General features: G+C 44.1%; 2 protein-coding genes across 9 annotated transcripts in view; one reads left to right on the top strand and one right to left on the bottom strand.

Moving 5' to 3' along the window:
- ATPAF1 (ATP synthase mitochondrial F1 complex assembly factor 1) overlaps nucleotides 1-13466 on the bottom strand; it is a 35774-nt gene extending 22308 nt beyond the window's left edge. Inside the window, exons 1-4 of one of the 5 annotated variants that reach the window (XM_016962454.4) lie at nucleotides 12950-13466; nucleotides 10148-10256; nucleotides 3591-3641; nucleotides 3029-3091 (exon numbers count right to left, since the gene is read on the bottom strand). In XM_016962454.4, coding sequence (XP_016817943.1) covers nucleotides 3029-3091; nucleotides 3591-3641; nucleotides 10148-10256; nucleotides 12950-13284 — 558 coding nt within the window. In that variant the 5' untranslated portion in view covers nucleotides 13285-13466. Of the gene's footprint in view, nucleotides 1-3028; nucleotides 3092-3590; nucleotides 3642-10147; nucleotides 10257-10538; nucleotides 11399-12949 lie in introns of those variants that run through there. The other 4 variants (XM_016962475.4, XM_016962465.4, XM_016962469.4 and 1 more) reach the window with 4 other exon arrangements.
- TEX38 (testis expressed 38) lies at nucleotides 13351-18510 on the top strand. 4 transcript variants are annotated; one of them, XM_016962518.3, is made up of 2 exons: nucleotides 13351-14390; nucleotides 17789-18493. In XM_016962518.3, exons 1-2 carry the CDS (start codon nucleotides 14351-14353, stop codon nucleotides 18370-18372), a joined length of 624 nt encoding a protein of 207 aa, XP_016818007.1. In that variant the 5' UTR covers nucleotides 13351-14350; the 3' UTR covers nucleotides 18373-18493. The 4 variants fall into 4 exon arrangements, with proteins under 4 accessions (XP_016818007.1, XP_001140039.6, XP_009455233.1 ...); XM_001140039.6 differs by lacking the exon at nucleotides 13351-14390 and adding an exon at nucleotides 16724-16882 and having other exon boundaries at nucleotides 17789-18510; XM_009456958.4 differs by lacking the exon at nucleotides 13351-14390 and adding an exon at nucleotides 16735-16882 and having other exon boundaries at nucleotides 17868-18510.
- The last annotated feature ends 934 nt before the right edge of the window (nucleotides 18511-19444 follow it).

The raw sequence follows: 19444 nt of genomic DNA, 5'->3' as shown, positions 1-19444 counted from the left end.
TAAAACCATCAGATCTCGTGAGAACTCATTATCATGGGAACAGCATGGAGGTAACTGCCCCTATGATTCAATTACCTCCCATTGTGTCCCTCCCATGATGTGTGGGGATTATGGGAACTACAATTCAAGATGAGATTTGGGTGGGGACACAGCAAAACCATATTAGATATTATTGGCATGTTATAGGCAGCTCTTAAAATCCTGCTTCCAGAAAGTCTTCTACATGTGGAAGAGATAAGGTCTGTTGGATCTGACTATGGTATATACCAATCGGAAGTCCTACCTCTGCTTGACACTAACGAACAAGGAAGCTACAGTTGACCTCCATGATGCAAACACCAAAAGGTGGGGAATAAAAAAATTATATAATAAAATTTGAAAATTAGAAAACAGGGAAAAGGAAAAAATGCCCATAGTCCTACCACCCTAACAAAGACCACTGTTACTTTATTTCTTTCTAGTATGTCTTTTATAGTATACATAGATGTAGCATATATGCAATATTGTGTCTTTTTATTATTTACCATTAATATCATATGTTCTGTGTTCTTATTTTTTACTACCTTTTTTTTGCCTTCCCATGACTTTTTACATGTTATTGGCTCTGACTAGAAAGCCTCTCTCTCCTACCTCTGACCTCCCAAATTCTTCCTGTCCTCTGAAGCTGAGCCTATATGCTTCTTCTTCCATGCAGTTTCCCTTGATATTACAGTCAGAAGTTTTCCTATGAGCTGCTTTTCTATTTTATTTATTTCCTCCCCCTTGCTTTCATATTTTACATCTCTCTTAAGATGCCTAGGATATGCTACTTCATAATAAGATCATTTGCATATGGATCTATTTCCCTCACTAGTTTGCAAGCCCCCTGTAGGCAGGTATCTGCTGTGTTGTCACCAATGCCTTGTAACCCAAAAAGTACTCAGAAATGCTGGTTGAATGATAGATGATTGTGAAATAATAAGAAACATGTAATCTAAAAGAGGCACTTAACCCAGGGTAGGGAAGAGTGCCAGAGGAAGGGACACTTGGAACTGTATCCTGAAGAATGATTAGGAGTTAGAGTAGGGAAATAAGGAGGCTGGGAAGATAACAGGTAGGGCAGGAGAAGGAGATAAGAGACACATTTGAAGCAGAGAATGACAACACTAACAAAGGCATAGAAGTAGAGGAGGGTATCATAACCAAGGTGACACCAGAGTCAGCTAGTGTTGAAGAATGGGTCAACTTCCTTTAGAGTTGGTCTGTTTTGTCAACATTTCTGTTAAAATATGGGGCCCCAATTGAAGATACTAATCAAAGTGTGATCCATCTAATCAACACAGAGCACAAAAGGACTATTAACTCCTAGGACCTATGGAAACTACTCTCAATGTGGCATAAGGTTGCTTTACCTTTTCTTTTTTTGCATGTCAAAACATTGTCTTCTCATTTTAAGGACAGCATATTCTGATTATTTTTATTTAATTTATGATATTAGCAGACAGTTTATGAATCAAAACTGAAATTCATGAGACTGATATATGTTTCCTTATATAGTTGAATTTAGCTACTCATTTCAACAAACACAAATTTATACCTAAAACTATAGGTCTCAATGATACTTGTCATATGATCAGGCCTCCTAGGCCTGGCTTCTTTTTCCCCTAAATGACATGTTTTGTGTCCATGTTCCATTGGTACTTCTTCCCAAAGGCACAGCCAGAGTTCTCCCTGACACTTTGCATATGCCTCTATTAATAGAAAGAACCCTGTGCTGATCTGATCCGTTTTGCGGAGGCTAAAACTCCTTGGGGATGAGGATTCTCTCATTTATCTCTGTATCTGGCACAGAGTCTGACATTTAATTGGTATGCATTAAATGTGTGCTAAAATAAATGATACAGCATACAAAGGAAACCCATGGCAACTGGCACAACTTCCAGTTGTGGGAATATGATGCAGAGTCAAATAGACATGGGTTTGAGTCCCAGCTCTACCACTGACTAAGTTACATAATCTCTTTAAGTCACAGTTTCCTCAATTGTAGACTGGGAATAATGGCACCCACTTCACGGGGTGGTTAAGAGAATTTAATGAAATAATGCATATGAAGCATTAGGCATTGTACCTGATACAGAGTATGCTGCTTTTATTATTATTTTGATCCTCTCAATCTACCTAATATATAATTCATGGAACTATAAAGAATGCCAAAAAAATAGCTTATTAGAGAGAAAAGAATCACAGGTATAAAAATATAAATGACCAAACAGGCAGGACAGCTCATGAGTGCTTTGAAGGAAAGTGTTCAGGAAGCTTCCTGAAGAAGGTCCTGTGATAATGGAGAGCTATGAATGCCCAGAAAAGGAATACAGGAAGTCACTGAACATTTGTGACCAGGTTCCTAATACATTTTTTTCCCATTTTTAAAAAAACATAAATATAGCACTTACTCTATGCCAGGGACTGTTCTAAGTGATAATAAATGTTAACTCATTTAATTATCCAAATAACTCTATGAGGTAAGTACTATTATTTGCTCCACTTTAAATAGGGAAACTAAAGCCCAGACAAGTTGATTAACTTGTCCAAGTCCTATAGATAGTGGCAGAGCTAGGACTTAAAACCGGCAGCTTGGTTCTAGAGTCTGTGTTTTTAAACCAATACACTATACTTCTCCATAATGAAAGGAGAAGTTTCAGAGGACTCAGTTGATGAGAATATTATGGGTGGAGTGGAAAAAAAAGGAGAAGGGAAACCTATTTGGAAAGGTAGTGCAGTAATCCAGGTACAGAGTACTGATGAGGGTTACAGGAGATGTGGATTATGGGAATGAAAAAGAAACTAGAAATACAAGTTGATTAGACATATAAGAGTGACAAAGAAGACAAGTTTTCTTATGACATTGTTCTTCAAGTAATTCATCACTTTTGCCTTTTATTATTACCTTTCATTGTGGCTAGAAAGAGGTGTCAGAAAATGTACTTTCAGATTTGGTTCACAGAATTCACATTTTCATAGAGTAGGCCAGCCCATTTCCATTCATTACCTGTTTTATTTCTTCTGCAGTTTTTTCTTTTACCATCTCAATGTTAAAGATTGAACTGAGAGTCTTGAAAGAGACAATAAAAAGCAATTAACACATAATTAAAAAAAAAAACAAACCAGCTTAACTCTATCTCTAAGCCTGTGGCAAACATGTCAGGACAATGAAACAGATTTCCAAAAGTAGAAAACAAGTATAAGAAAACCCACATGCCCAGAGAAAGTGAGCCCCCAAGCCTAGACAGGTTTTCATAGTTCTGTTCCTGAGGAGTCTCTCTTAGGTTGCCATGTACTTCCCAAAGGCTTCACCCTTACCAATGAGTCCTGCGGCACTTTGCAGCTGGTAAGAGGAGAAAGTTTGGTTGTTATTTTTAATTAAACTGCTATGCTAGGGGTCATGGTCAAGGACACAAAAGTTCATAGAAATATTTCTCACTTCTACAGCTGGAAAATCACCTTACACAAAATCATTGAGCCACAGTACTTATGTTCAAATTTGCAGCCTCTTGTTCTAGATGTCCCATATGACTTCAAGCTTTTTTTCCTATATTTAATTAGAAACCTACCTTGTCCTTAGTGAATCCTCTGTTCACAGACTGTTTCCCCAAGGCATTTGTCTGAAATATATAAGACAAGATATTAATCTACACTTTACTCATAAGAAAAAAGGTAACTAAGCTAGGTGAGGTACCCAATCTCATTAAATAATTTTGCATGTGAGAACTCACTTCTCTCCACTTTTTATAATAATTGTTCTAAAAATTTAACACTATTTTAAAAATTATTGTTGGCTGGGCGCAGTGGCTCACGCCTGTAATCCCAGCACTTTGGGAAGCCGAGGTGAGAGAATCATAAGGTCAGGAGTTCGAGACCAGCCTGGCCAACATGGTGAAACCCCGTCTCTACTAAAAATACAAAAAATTAGCTGGGCATAGTGGCGGGTGCCTGTAATCCCAGATACTTGGGAGGCTGAGGCAGGAGAACCGCTTGAACCCGGGAGGCGGAGGATGCAGTGAGCCGAGATCACGCCACTGCACTCTAGCCCGGGCAACAGAGTGAGACTCTGTCTCATAAAATAAAATAAATAAATAAAAAGAAATAAAAATAAAAATTATTGTTTATAAGAAAACAACTTTCCTCTAAGATTCTGAGATTCAGAGATAAGATTTCTCTCTCAGTAAACTATCATCTACTAGTACTGAGAGTCCATTCTCCACCTGCCACTGTGGATATGAGGGATTTCTTCCCAGAATTAGGCCTGCTTGGGATTACTGTGCTCTGTCCTGACCTATTCCACACTGAGCCATGGAAGAGGTAAGAAATGGAAAGATGTGTTATCCAAGGATACTGCTTATCTCTGACAACACTTTGATGGTAGGCATCCTCAGCAGACTAGAGTCATTTTGAGTGTTCAATCTTAATGTTTCCTCTATCAAATTAGACACCCTTAATAAAAGGCCACCAACAACTGAAAGTGATTATTTTGTCTCTTAGCCATTATCTCTCATAAAGGTCATAGCCAGTAAATCCTGTTTTGAGTAGTTTCTGATAGTAGGGATGGGTTGTTCTGAGTCTTCCACTCAAGGCTGTGCTTCTCAGAAGTACATTCGACACCTGGGATTCTGAGGCTGAAAAACACTTTCTGCATAAAACCTTGCCTTTAGTCACTTTGTGCTTTAATTAATCCACACTTTTCATAAATGATGGTCATAGAACCTGTACCCACAAATTAGAGAAAAGCCTGTTGAACACACTTTAGTCTTTTTGGTCACGCACCTATACACTGACAACATCCCAGTGTAGCCGTTCCTTCATATGTAAACCATCTAAAAAGGAGTTAATTTCATTTTCTTTCTTTTTTTTTTTTTTTGAGACAGGGTCTAGCTCTGTTGCCTAGGCTGGAGTGCAGTGGCACAATGTCGGCTCACTGCAACCTCTGCCTCCCAGGTTCAAGTGATTCCCCCACCTCAGTCTCCCGAGTAGCTGGGTCTACAGGCTTGTGCCACCATGCCTGGCTAATTTTTTGTATTTTTAGTAGAGATGGGGTTTCACCATGTTGGCCAGGCTGGTCTTGACTTCTGGCCTCAAGTGATCTGCCCGCTTCGGCCTCCCAAAGTGTTGGGATTACAGGCATGAGCCACTGTGCCTGATGAGAATTTCATTTTCATACCACTCATTCTCAGGTGTACCATGAAAACAAAACAAAAACAAAACAAAACCTCCACTTGCACAGCTGCTTTCACCTTTCAGTCATGAAGCCTCATGTATCGGTTTTTACACAATGTCTCTCCAATCTATTATTTGTATCCATTTTCACTTATAGAAATAAAAAATTTAAGCCCTAAGTATAAGTGTATTGCATTTTATCAAATCTAAGACATCATATCTTAAGATGCACCATTATTTTATGCATCAGAAAATGATGCCAATTAAATAGCACAATATTTTCCTGTCATATCAATTATAAGACAATTTTAGTGATGTTAAAATGAGAAAAATAAGAGTGAGCTTTAGATTTGATGAAATAAGGTAATTAAAGCAGTTGAAACTACATGCCAAAAATCAGAAGCATTTAATAAGAACTTTAAATGGGTGCTTTACTTCCCTACTATGGATGCTTTGGAAATCTGTGCAGATAATTTTATGGTTATCATAATAGTTTATTGGATATTGATATCTACATTATGGGAGGGGTGTCAAATGGGTGAGTTCTACATAATAAAAAAAATTTCCCTCATCCTGTACAACTTTTCAATGTCTAGCTAGACATTCTTGCAGCTGAAAATACCTATAATATTTCAATATTTATAATTACTTGGGCCTAGAACCTTTTTTTTTAAAACACTGCTTTAATACTAAAATTTCCAGAAATGCAACTACTATATAACTTGAAAGATTCCACATTGTGGAATCATAGGTCACTGATAACAACACTGCTCATGGTTTTGGAGGTTTTTTTTTTTTGGAGACAGAGTCTCACTCTGTTGCCCACGCTGGAGTGCAGTGGCACAATCTCCGCTCACTGCAACCTCCGCCTCCTGGGTTCAAGCAATTCTCCTGCCTCAGCCTCCTGAGTAGCTGGGATTACAGGCATGCGCCACCATGCCTGGCTAATTTTTCTTTTGCATTTTAGTAGAGACGGGGTTTCACCATGTTGCCCAGGCTGGTCTCGAACTCCTGACCTCAAGTGATCTGCCACCTTGGCCTCCCAAAGTACTAGGATTACATGCGTGAGCCACTGCACCTGGTGGTTTTAGAGTTTTTATAATTATCAACATAACACCCATTTGCCAGTCAGTATTTGCTGCTTACATGTTCAAGGTTATTTCAGAAATGGGTGGAAGCACCTCATGACTACATTAGGTCTCACAGTGTAGTTGTGCCCTAATATTTACATGCTAAAATATGTATTTTGTTAAAAAATACTTTTCTTTATATTATGGTTAGGGCATTATATTGATTTTCCCACCTGAGGTTATACATACAGGTAGGTTATATTTTTACATACCTATTGTTTTATTTCAGGGTAGAAAAGGGAGAATTTTTAAAAAATGTATTATAAAAGGGGGATGTTGAGTCCCATGTGGTGGGGAACCAATAACTCAAAGTAGTAAAGACAAGACTGTGGGAATGGAAAATATGTGTTAGCCGTTAGCCTTCCTCTATCTAGCTAGATACAGAAGATAGCAAGTGAATATTTACCTAAGAGCTGCCACAATTTAAATTAAATCTTTACATATTCTACATTTTATCATAAAGCTAAATTTCTTTTTTTTTTTTTTTTAAGATGGAGTCTCACTCTGTCGCCCAGGCTGGAGTGCAGTGGTGTGATCTCGGCTCACTGCAAGCTCTGCCTCCTGGCTCCACGCCATTCTCCTGCCTCAGCCTCCCGAGTAGCTGGGACTACAGGCACCTGCCACAACGCCCGGCTAATTTTTTGTATTTTTAGTAGAGAAGGGGTTTCACCGTGTTAGCCAGGATGGTCTCAATCTCCTGACCTCGTGATCTGCCCGCCTTGGCCTCCCAAAGTGCTGGCATTACAGGCGTGAGCCACCACGCCCGGCCTCATAAAGCTAAATTTCTAAGTCTGTTTACCAAAAAGGGGCAAAGAACATTCCTATCTAATATTTAAAGTTTATAATATAGTAATATTTCCAAGAACTATTGACTTGTAACCTTACTACTATAAGTGTTTATTATAGGAAATGACAATTGTTAAAATATTTGTAGTAAAGAATTGTTTGCTCACATAAAGTTGTAAACTCTATTTGTCATAGGAGTTGAATTTGCTCCCCAACCTTATTATAATTAACCCATCTGTTATTTTTTTTTTTGCCCAGGCTGGAATGCAGTGGCATGACCTCAGCTCACTGTAACCTCCGCCTCACAGGTTCAAGCGATTCTCCTGCCTCAGCCTCCCAAGTAGCTGGGATTACAGGCGCCTGCTACCACACCCAGCTAAGTTTTGTATTTTTAGTAGATACAGGGTTTCACCCTGTTGGCCAGGCTGGTCTCAAACTCCTGACCTTAAGTGATCTGCCCACCTCAACCTCCCAAAGTGCTGGGATTATAGGCGTGAGCCACTGCGCCTGGCAACCCATTTACTATTAATCCTGTTCTAATTAACTCAATTAGTCATTTTATTTTATTTTTTTCTATTTTTATTATACTTTAAGTTTTAGGGTACACGTACACAACGTGCAGGTTTGTTACATATCTATACACGTACCATGTTGGTGTGCTGCACCCATTAACTCGTCATTTAACATTAGGTATATCTCCTAATGCTATCCCTCCCCACTCCCCCGACCCCACAACAGGCCCCAGTGTGTGATGTTCCCCTTCCTGTGTCCAAGTGTTCTCATTGTTCGATTCCCACCTATGAGTGAGAACATGCAGTGTTTGGTTTTTTGTCCTTGTGATAGTTTGCTGAGAATGATGGTTTCCAGCTTCATCCATGTCCCTACAAAGGACATGAACTCATCATTTTTTTATGGCTGCATAGTATTCCATGGTGTATATGTGCCACATTTTCTTGATTCAGTCTATCATTGTTGGACATTTGGGTTGGTTCCAAGTCTTTGCTATTGTGAATAGTGCCGCAATAAACATACATGTGCATGTGTCTTTATAGCAGCATGATTTGTAATCCTTTGGGTATATACCCAGTAATGGGATGGCTGGGTCAAATGGTATTTCTAGTTCTAGATCCCTAAGGAATCGCCACACTGACTTCCACAATGTTTGAACTAGTTTACAGTCCCACCAACAGTGTAAAAGTGTTCCTATTTCTCCACATCCTCTCCAGCACCTGTTGTTTCCTGACTTTTTAATGATTGCCATTCTAACTGGTGTGAGATGGTATCTCATTGTGGTTTTGATTTGCATTTCTCCAATGGCCAGTGATGATGAGCATTTTTTCATGTGTCTTTTGGCTACATAAATGTCTTCTTTTGAGAAGTGTCTGTTTGTATCCTTTGTCCACTTTTTGATGGGGTTTTTTTTTCTTGTAAATTTGTTTGAGTTCACTGTAGATTCTGGATATTAGCCCTTTGTCAGATGAGTAGTAGTCATTAAGACTCAGCAGATTCACTTAAAATTCAGGATACCCAAGGCAAAAAAAGTATTTTCCAAGTAAAATAAACACCTCTAATTTGACTTTAAAACACAATGTAGAATCCCAATTTTCTACTGTAACTACCTTAATTCAGGCTTCTGCAGCCCACACCTGGATTACTCCATATTCTCCCTGGCGCTGGCCTCTCCTACACCAGTTTGTTCTGTGCACCACCCTAGGTTAGAATTTTTCAAATAATAGGTTGTGAAATACATTTAGTGGATTGTGATCAGAGTTTTTTAAAAGATGAAAGAGAATAAAAAGTAATAAGAATGGACTGCATGTTGTAAAAGTTAGCATTATTTTATACATTTTTTTTCAGTTACAATCATATACATACATGTGTACTGAATTGCAGTGTAAAATATATTTCTTATTGTGGTCACGGTCAAAAAGTTTGAAAAACACTGCATTAGAATAATCTTCCCAGACACAGTTTTCAACATGCTTTTCCTCAGCTTTGATTCCTATTTAAGGATAATAATGGCTAATATATATTAAGTACTTATGCCAGAGACGGCGCTAAAGAGTTTTAAATGGTATTATCTCTTCAGCACAACTCTGTGAAGTAGGTACTGTTATTATTCCTGTTTTACAGATAAACAAACTGAGGCATGGAGAAGTAACAATTTGCTCAGAGTCACCCAGCTAGTAAGTGGAAGGGTTAGGATTCAGTCCTTGGCATCTGGCCCCAGAGCCCATCCTCTTAGCAGCTAAATTATCCTGCCTGTACTCCTTAAGCCCAAAGAGTTTAATGCCTAACTTATTTCTTTAGCCTTAACACTTCCCTCTCCATTTTAACTGGGCATAGTACCTTGCTGTCTCCTGAAACCCCTTTTACTTTCAAAGCTCTTCCTCTGTTTAAGCTAATTCCTCAACATGGGAATGGATGGGGGTGGGTTGGCAGGGTTGGCTGGTTGTCAGGAAACTAAATCTAGTCTGCCAAATATTTTTGTAGATTAAGTTTTACTGGGACAGAACCATACCTATTCATTTACGTACGGTCTAGGCCTGCTTTTGCACTATAATGGCAGAGCTGAGTAGTCACAAAGAAGACCATACGGCCCACAATGCCTAAAATATTTAACATCTAGTTCTTTACAGAAAAAATCTGATGACCCCTGCTCTACATCAAAGTCCCATTCCCTCCTCTCTACTTAATTTAAATCCCCCACAACGTTCCTAGCCTAGGTCAGGTTCCATCTCCCATGGGAAATTTTCTCTGATACCTCTAGCCTACTACCATGTGTGCCTTGCCTTGACCACCAGACTGCTCCTCTTGGGAGCAGGAAGTACCCCTCTCATACTTCTATATCTCCACCATGACCACAGTACTTTGCCTAGAAAGAGCAGGATAAACATTTATGGATGGAAATGGAGTTGGGAGAGACTATGTTCAGTTCACCCAGCTGACCCATCAATAAACCAACTTTAAGGATAAGGGTGAGGGTAAGGAGGGTGAAGGAGTGCTGGTAAGCAAACACCACAAATGGGGGGAGGTCTTACCTTCTGTTCCACACATTTGATAAAATCACCTTGCCTGGAATGCCCCACTGGCTGCTTCCGAAATTCACTGCGTTTCTCCAGGCGGGACTCAAAAGCAGCTGGGTCTGACCTGATCAGAGGTAAACCAAAGGGTAAACCAACTGGGCCTTTTTGAATTCTAAAATAACAAAGCATCACTTTCCACCTCTACAGAGAAAGGACACTGCCATTCAGAGAGGTTGAAAAATTTGCCTTCAGTTAGTAAGAACTGGGCACAGGCCTAGAAATAAAGAAACTGGAAAAAGAAATCCTGTTATTCAACTGTTGTTAATCCTCAAGGGGCCTGTGTAACATTTTTCTTTTGCAGGCTGTTCCCTAGGTTTACACAGGGCTTAGTCTCTCAGGTACTTACATTCAGGGTACTTAGAATTTTGAGGTCATCTTGCTGGATCACCTCTTCAGACAAGAATCCTATAGCCTCCTTACTAGGTGTCAAGCTTTTACTTGAATACATCCAGTTCTTGAAAATATGTCCCCCCAACCAGGTTAAACATCTACTTTATTCAGATCCTGGTGATTCAGAGGCTTTAGGTAGCCTATTTTGCAGAAGATTTAGCATCTGAGTATCTCCCTGACCTACCCTCCAAAGAAGCTGCTCTTGGAGATGAAACAACAGAACACATTGTTTATGTCAAAATGGGGTTGGTCTTCAGGTTTGAAGTCCAGGCTGGGGTGCTGTCCCTATTAAGAATTCTTCAGACTGTGTAGCTAACCATGGGATATTTGGTTTTGTACACTTTGGTGAAGATATCATCCAGGGATTCCAGCTCTTTGGCCATGAGACCCAGAGTTTCATGGGTGAGGTCTGGAGGACCCAGGGACATCTTGGCTATCCCTCTGGTGGACTTCCCTGGTCAATGCATTATAGGGGGCCCCTTCTTCCATAAAATTCCTTTCTGGAGGTGACATAAGACACCACTCCCTTCACTGTCATGTAGATGGGATGTTTTTCTTCTCTCCGTAGTGGGCCGGCTCCTCCTCAATAAAGAGCCTCACCAGGGGTTTCTGCTTAGTCAGGCACGGCACCTGCCTGGCCAGAGCTGCAAGCAGCCCTGGGGGCTGTACCAGGACCAGGGTCAACCCTGCTAGTGGCTACAGCTGCAACTGGGCCTGCCATAGTGAAGGGGTAGAGAGGGCAAGGGACAGCCTGGGCAGTGAAGCTGTTGCTGGGATCTGAGGATATAGAAATAAATAAGTCAGACTCCCTACCTCAAGGAGCTCACTATCCAGTGGGAGAGACAGGCATAAAAGTAAACAAATGAAAGTACAACAGGTATTATGATGAAAATTTGCTCAAACATCCCCAAATGGTTAAGGTGGTTTCATGCCTCTGTACCTTTGTTTATGCTGCTGCTCCCCTTACCTGGAACATCCCCTCCTCTCCATTCTTTTTCAAAGGAAGTTTGCTAACAGATAAAACTAGAGAGAGACTGGCAGGGACTAGGGTATGAGGAACTTGTGTGAAACATTAAGGAGTTTGGATGTTATTTAGAGGTCAGTGGGGGGGATAACAGTATGTGTAAATGTTGATGGGAATGATCCAGTGGGGAAGGATGGTAAAACCAGTTATTTATTTGTTCATGAGTGGGTAAGAATAAATGGATGCTGATAAAGTATTCAAAGTACAAGTAGACAACTCTTCAGAGATGCTTGTGTGTAAAACTGATCAAATACAGATCAACGAGAGAAGCCTGGAGGGGAATGTACATCAAAGAAAGGCTTTTAAGATGACAAATACTTGAGACTATCTCAATGCTGCTGGAAGGAGAGCAAAAATACGCATTCATTTACTGCATAACTGTTTCAAATGGCAAGAAAGATCACTACAGTAGCAGTGAGAGGAACTGGGGTAAAGTAGTCCAGGAATGGAAGTAGGGAACTCTAGTTAGAGGATAATGGCAACAGCCCAGGTGACGATGATGGAGTAGATTAAGGCAGTGGAAGTAGAGATGAGACAGAACTCAAATTTACAGTACTAAGTCTTTGGTTTCCTTTCATAAGACAACTACCTTCTTACCCTGCTAAATTCTCTCCCAAGCCCCTTTAATTTTCACCTCTGCTCTCCTTTAGCTCCTCCCACTTGAACCCTTCAGACGCTCCTATAGCCCCTCATATGCACCTTAAGCCCCTCTAAGCTCCAGATCCTTCCCTCTGGAAGCTAAGAGGTGGTGTTAGGGACCCTGGACTCAGAGTCAGACAAATCCCAAACAGCTGTGTGACCTTTGGCAAGTCTCTTACTCTCGCTGATCCTCAGTCTCCTTAAGAGGGTTCAATGGGTGATCCGACTGTGACACTATTAGTCTTTGATGCCCTCCTCCCATCCCCAATCGCCTTTCCTTGCAGTCAAGGCTCTAAGCTACCACCAGCCTGGGAACTCCAGCTCTGAGCCAGGCCTCAGCTATCTTAATATGTGACCTTGAGCAAGTCAAGTCCCTTCTCTAGAAGGCGTTTTCCCATTTCTATAATGAGGACAGGTGTCTCTGAGCTGCCTGCCTCAGGGCTGTCATAAGAGTCCACCTTAGCGTTTGGAGAACCAAAGCAGACAAACGTGGAACGAGCCAGGGCTTTGCAGAGACTCCCAGCTCTGACACCAATTAGCTGTGTGATCTTGGGCAAGTGACCTAGCCTCGCGGAGCCTGGCTGCATCATCTGAAGAGCTGGGACAGTACTAGTGCCCACCTCACAGGGCTGTCCTAAGGCCCAGCAGCCCGGGCCGCCCCTCCTCCCGCCTCCTGCCCGCCTCCAGCCAACCCAGGCCCGCACCTGCGCAGCTGCTGGATCTTGTCGCGGTAGCGGTCGTAGAAAGGGTTGGCCTGGAGCTCGGCCTCGGCCCCGACCCCGCTGCCGTCGGCGCCCCCCTCGGGCCGGCCCGAGCCGGGGCGCACTGGGAAGACGCGCAGCTGCGCGGGTGACACGAGCCCCAGGCCCAGGGCGCGGCTGCGCACCGCGCACAGGCCCCGGTAGAGACCGGCCACCTGCAGGACCGCCGGTCCCGCGCCACCCGCAGCCGCCACCACCACAGCAGCCATGGCCGCCCCCGCCTCCTCCTCCTCCTCAGGCGCGTCGGCCTCGGCCCGCGGCCCGCGCGCCCGCTCCATCCCGCTCCGAGTGCGCCGCGCCCGCGCTCCGGCACCGAGGTTCCGCGCGCCCAAGGTTCCGGGCGCGGGATAGCGGCGAGGCGGGGCGGGGAGGAGGGGGCGCGCCGCTCTGGCCCCGGCACTGCGCGCTCTCGCCGCCCTGTGTATGCCACGGCCCGCCTCCTCCAGGGAGGCTGCCCAAATTCAACGCCCTTCCTCCCTCTGGGACCAGCAGCCTCTGCGCGCCAAGTCCGTTCTCTAAAGCCAGCGGATCTCCAGGTCCTCGCGGTGCTTGCCCCTGGCACTCGGTGTAGTGCCAGGCACTCGCTGTAGTGCCAGGCACTCGCTGTAGTAGTCCGTCCTTCAGCATCGAAGGTCTTTTCATCAACTATAATCACAGCAGCAAGCTTCTCTTTACTGAGGTTGCTATGTGCAGGACACTGAGCGGCTTCATACTCTGTGTGGCAGTATTATCCTCATCTAACAAATAAGGAAACTGAGGCCGAGAGTAATTATGTGACTTGTTCAAGTTCTACCCGAGTGCTGAGCTCTTTTCAAGATGGCAGCTGCCTCCCAAGCCTCCTTTTCCTCTGCTTCCTGACATCCTCCTTGAACTCCAGCCACAGTGACCTATTCTCTCCCAAAGAAACACCAGGATTACTCCTTGAAGAGTCCTTATTCAGGCCCTTTTTGACCCCTGGAATCCTCTCTCCTTCCATTCTCTCAACCCAAATGCCACAATCTTCCTTACCGTCTGAACCAGGTGTGAGCTCCTAGGGTCAGGGACAGTGACATTAACATCTCTGTGTCCCACCTGCTCACAGAACAGGGCCAGTCCTGGAGTGGGCTCTCTGGGACAGTACTCATCATCAGGTCCTTCTTGTCTGGGTTTTGTCTGATTGAAGCCCCTCCTGGGACAGAGGCAGAGCCTTCAACTCTGCTCAATCCAACCTATGCTCATGGAGATCAGCCCTGAGCCCTGCCCTGTGCGAGGAACAGTGTAATGGAAGATGAATAAGTCCTTCAAGTATGCTAGCCCATACCTGGCTCACACTCCTAACACTTGCTGTTTTCCCTGTGGATCTGCATGTGGCTGCCTCCTCATCATCTAAGGGCTCAGTTCACATGTAAGCACCTCCAAGGGACCTAAATGACAACCCCCCATCTCTTTATAGTCTTTATCCCATCGCTCTATTGCATTCTCTTTATAGCAGTTATCATTATCTGAAGTTCTTAGATCCTTGTTTATATTAATTCATTGAGCTTACATTCTAGTGGAATGAAACAGACAATAAATATATAATGTTAGGTGATGCTACATGGTATGCAGAAAAACAGCAGGCCAAGAGAGATAGAGATAAGGGGACACTTGAGCAGAGACCTGAAGGTAATGTGGGAATGCTGGGGGAAGAGCCTTCCAGGTAGGGGGAACAGCAAGTGCAAAGGCCCTGATGAGGAGGTTATTGAGTCTGAATGAGTGAGGGCACAGCAGCAGAAATGAGACCAAGAAGGTATAGGGAGGGCTAGTTAGATTGCTTAGGCCTTGGTTAAGGACTTTGATTTTAAATCGAATGAGATCGGAAGTTACTATATGTTTTAAGCAGTGGAGTAACATGATCTACTTTTTAAAAGGATCATGCTGGCTGCTGGTGGGATTTAGGATATGTGGAGGCAAGGATGGAAACTCTCCCAAGGGTGACTAATTTGTTCGAGTTTGCCTAGGACTTTCTTGGCTCTAGCATTGAAAGCCCCATGTCCTGAGAACCCACCCCAAGTCCTGGGCAAACCAGGATGTTGGTCACCCTACAGGGAACAGTAATCCAAGTGAGAGATGGTGGTACTTGGACTAAAGTGATAGTGATAAAAAAAAGTGGCCAGATTTTGGTTATATTTTGAAATAAAAGCCTAAAGATCTTGCTGATGGAGTCAGTGTGGGTGTGATAGAATGAAAGGAGTCAAGGATGACTTGCAGGTTTTTGGCCTGAACAACCCGAAGGACAGAGATACTACTTATGAAGAGGAGAAAGGCTGTAGGTAGGGTAGACTTTGGAGGATGGATAATCAGAGTTTGGTTTTGGACATGTTGGTTTGGGATAATTTTACAGACTGGCAAGGAGGGATGTCAACCAGGTATTTGGGTATGAGTCTAAAGTTCTGAGGAGCATTCCAGGCTGGAGAGATACAGTTGCGTACTGTCAGCGTATAGTGATATTTAAAGCCAGGGGTCTGGGTGAGATAACTGATGGAATGAATGTAGATAGAGCACTAAGAACTGAGCCCTAGACATGCCTACATTTAGAGATCAGGGGAAAAGGGAGAAACCAGCAAAGGAGACTGGAAAGTAGGGGCCAGTGATATAGGAGGAGAACAAGGGTAAGTGGACCCTGGAGAGAATTCTGTGCTAAATAGTTCCCTAAGTCACACATTGGAGGACTATAAAGAGGGGAGTCATTAAAATGGTGCTAAGAAGCTGAGCTACAAGCAGTGGTGCAACATACTGGGAAGGCTGACTTAAGCTTAATTAGGGAAGGGCTTTCTAACTGAGCTGCCCATAAATGCATCAAGCTGCCTCAGGAGGTGGTGAGCAAGTTCCTGACTCAAGTGAGTCCTGAGTCCAGGGAGATTAGTTGCTGTGTGGGGAAAAATCTACCCCCAGGAGTCAAGCATGGCCCTGATGGTGGGATCAGATGGTGGAGATGAACTAGACAACTCTCAAAGTTTCTTCAAATTGGCGATGATATGATTCTGGGCAGTCTGTCACAGAGTAGGGGGGCTGAGCTGAGTCTTGAAGGATGAGCAGGTGTTCAGTGGTGGAAAAGTGGGCAGGGGCACTCCTGGGTGAAGGAGCAGCATGGGCACACCTCCAGAGATGTGAATGAGCAGGGTCTGTTCAGGAGTACGGACTAGGCAAAAGGGAAAAGTGTGTGGAGGACGAGGAGGGAAGTAAGGCTGGAAGTAGATGCAGGCCAGATGGTGGGAAGCCCCACAGGGCCTGGGGCCTGGGAAACACTTGTCAGCACTTGAAGGAAGGTAATTAAATAAAAGACAGATTGTTGGAGCCAAAGAAGGAGGTATTGACCACTTGGTTCCCTTGAGCAGGTTTCTTCCTGCCAACTTGGTTAGATACTTTTTGAGAACAGGGCTGCCCAATGCTGTGTGTTCCTTGTTACATTCCTCACTGGGGACAGGTACCCCATCAACCGTTCCCTAAAGACCAGCAACATCCATAAGTACCTGAGGGATGATGGCCCTTTTCTGGGGTCTGCTCTGTGGGTTCACCATAAGGGGTAGGTACAGACAATTCAATAGGTGAACCAGTCTCTGATGGAAGTAGTAGTGACATTCCACCCAAAAAATGCCACTGGATGAAGTCCCCTCCTTCCATTAACCCAGGACCACTTCACAAGCACTGCCCCTAGAAGGCCCAATTCTCAGAACCCAGTGACCTCTCCTTTAGAGAACAAAGGGCCTGGGCATTCTGGAGACTCTGATTGGCTGGGCAGATGGGCTGACTGGCTGGGCAGATGGGTGGGTGAGTTCCCTCTCCCCAGAGCCATCGGCCAGGTACCAAAGCTCAACTGTATGGATTCCCAACAGGAGGACCTGCGCTTCCCTGGGAGTAAGTGCTCCTCCAGTCCCTGTCACTGGACTTGTGCCTTAGGGCTTGGGGACAAACAATCAGGGAAGGCCCTTTGCATGGATGGGACAGTGCCTGGCTGCCTGGAGGAGACCTAAGCAGTTAGGAGATAGTCTACTCTAGAAAACTAAGAATTATTTTAAGGCAAAGACCATGCTCTGATCAACCAGAGAAAATACTATCAATAGCCCAGGACCATCACAGCTGAATGGAATGGGATGGGACATGGGTGTCTCTGTCAACTGATGAACTTTCACTTTTTTTTTTTTTTTTTTTTTGAGATGAAGTTTTGCTCTGTTGCCCAGGCTGGAGTGCAGTGGCTCAATCTAGGCTCACTGCAACCTCCACCTCCTGGATTCAAGTGATTCTCCTGCCTCAGCCTCTGAAGTAGCTGGGACTGCAGGCATGCACCACCACACCTGGCTAATTTTAAAATTTTTAGTAGAGACGGGGTTTCACCATGTTGGCCAGGCTGGACTTGAACTCCTGACCTCAAGTGATCTGCCCACCTGGGCCTCACAAAGTGCTGGTGAACTTTTGCTTCTTGATGGACTTGCCCATAGTGAAACTTCTCAGTCTGATGGATTGGATGGGTCCTGGGTTAGGAATCAGAGGCTTGACTGAGCCTGGGCAGCACATGCCCCCGCTAGACCTAGCTTTTGTGATCTGTAAAGAGTTAAAGGTGGTGCTTAAGCTCCCTGGAAATCTAGCTTTGACTGAATAAGGGAATGATGAGGCAAGTCAATAAGGGAGGGAAGGAACGGTGAGAGTAGTTAAGTGGATGCAGTGATTGATGCATGGGTTAAGTGAAAGAGGAATGAGAAACAGCTCAGGCCCCAAGCTACAGCTATCAGCCAGCATGCCTCTTTTTCTTTCTTGCTGCCTTAGTGTGGGTCTCATTGTACTTTGGAATCCTGGGGCTGTGTTGTGTGATAACTGGAGGGTGCATTATCTTTCTGCACTGGAGGAAGAACTTGAGGCGGGAAGAGCGTGCCCAGCAGTGGGTGGAGGTGATGAGAGCTGCCACATTCACCTACAGCCCATTGTTGTACTGGATTAACAAGCGACGGCGCTACGGCATGAATGCAGCCATCAACACGGGCCCTGCCCCTGCTGTCACCAAGACTGAGACTGAGGTCCAGAATCCAGATGTTCTGTGGCAGTTGGACATCACCGAAGGCAGCAGCCATGCTGACCAAGACAGCAACCCCAAGGCGGAAGCCCCTGCTCCCCTGCAACCTGCACTGCAGCTGGCTCCACGGCAGCCCCAGGCCAGCTCCCCATTCCCACTTCCCATCTTTCAGGAGGTGCCCTTTGCCCCACCCTTGTGCAACCTACCCCCCCTGCTGAACCACTCTGTCTCCTATCCTTCGGCCACCTGTCCTGAAAGGAATGTTCTCTTCCATTCCCTCCCGAATCTGGCCCAGGAAGACCATAGCTTCAATGCCAAGCCTTTTGCTTCAGAATTGTAGCCTCCTCTCACTGAAGGTGGGAGCTGCAGGAATCAGGTGCAGAGTAGGAAATGGAACTAACCTCAGGAAGGTGGTATTGACAGAGGTCAGGACCCACCTGGATGTCATGCTATGAAATATTAAAAGAAAAAAAAAAAAGTCCAAGGCTCCCTCGTTTCTCATTTGCTGTTAGGAAGGCAATGTCCTTCCTGTCTGATGGGGTCACTTTGCAAACCAAGTTGGTTGCTGAGTCTCACCAATATGAACTGGCACTGGTGGTTGGCTGTGGGGAGACACACTGAACCAGTACTTGTGGATGGACTCAATATCCCTCTGTTCAGTATTTAAAACAAAAATGTGTGCCAGGCCCTGGCCTAGGTACCCCAAGGCACTGGTGTTCTGTGGGATGTGAAGCACAGCTGCCACCAGAGTGATAGCTGCTGAGGGTACGTGAGCTATGTTGATTTACAGTGGCTGTGTCACAGGCAAAATGAGTCATCACGAGCCCTGTGAGCCACACTGCACTATGGGCTGAAATGCATTCTTTATTATTATCTATGATGTATGTAGCTCTTACGTGGTTGCCTCTTTACATTATTTCTAATAATTCACAAGAACACTGCCAAATGGATATCATGATCCTCCTCTTATGGATGAAGAGACAGGTTCCAAGGGCATATGCCATACCTTTCTTAGTTGCAGAGCCAGTTCTCAAATCTACATCTGCCTTGCATCAAAGTTACTGGTATGAAAGTTATTGATCATCAGTTGCTTGGCATCAAAGGTACTGATCTTCCCACCATACGCCATAGTGCCCCTTCCCCAATGATATGTCGTGTTAGAAAACACTTGGTGAATGCTTCGGATTGTATGTAGGGTGTCATTAAGTTGGTCCATGAACTGGCTTGGAGGAAGGGCTGGTCAGTGAACTGCCTAAAATTATACGTAGACATATATCCATAGTTTTTACCTTTCCTACAGGAATCCATGTCCCCCTCCCAAAAGTTAAGATCCACCACATGGGAATATTAATAATTTTTGTACTTCTGGAAATGGTTCTAAAAGGTGAGACAAAGATAATACTGCCCATTTG

The sequence above is a fragment of the Pan troglodytes genome, chromosome 1 (assembly GCF_028858775.2).
Source record: "Pan troglodytes isolate AG18354 chromosome 1, NHGRI_mPanTro3-v2.0_pri, whole genome shotgun sequence".
Classification (NCBI taxonomy): Eukaryota; Metazoa; Chordata; class Mammalia; order Primates; family Hominidae; genus Pan; species Pan troglodytes.
Note: the sequence above shows the minus strand (reverse complement) of the source record. Positions and strands in the feature narration are given on the sequence as shown.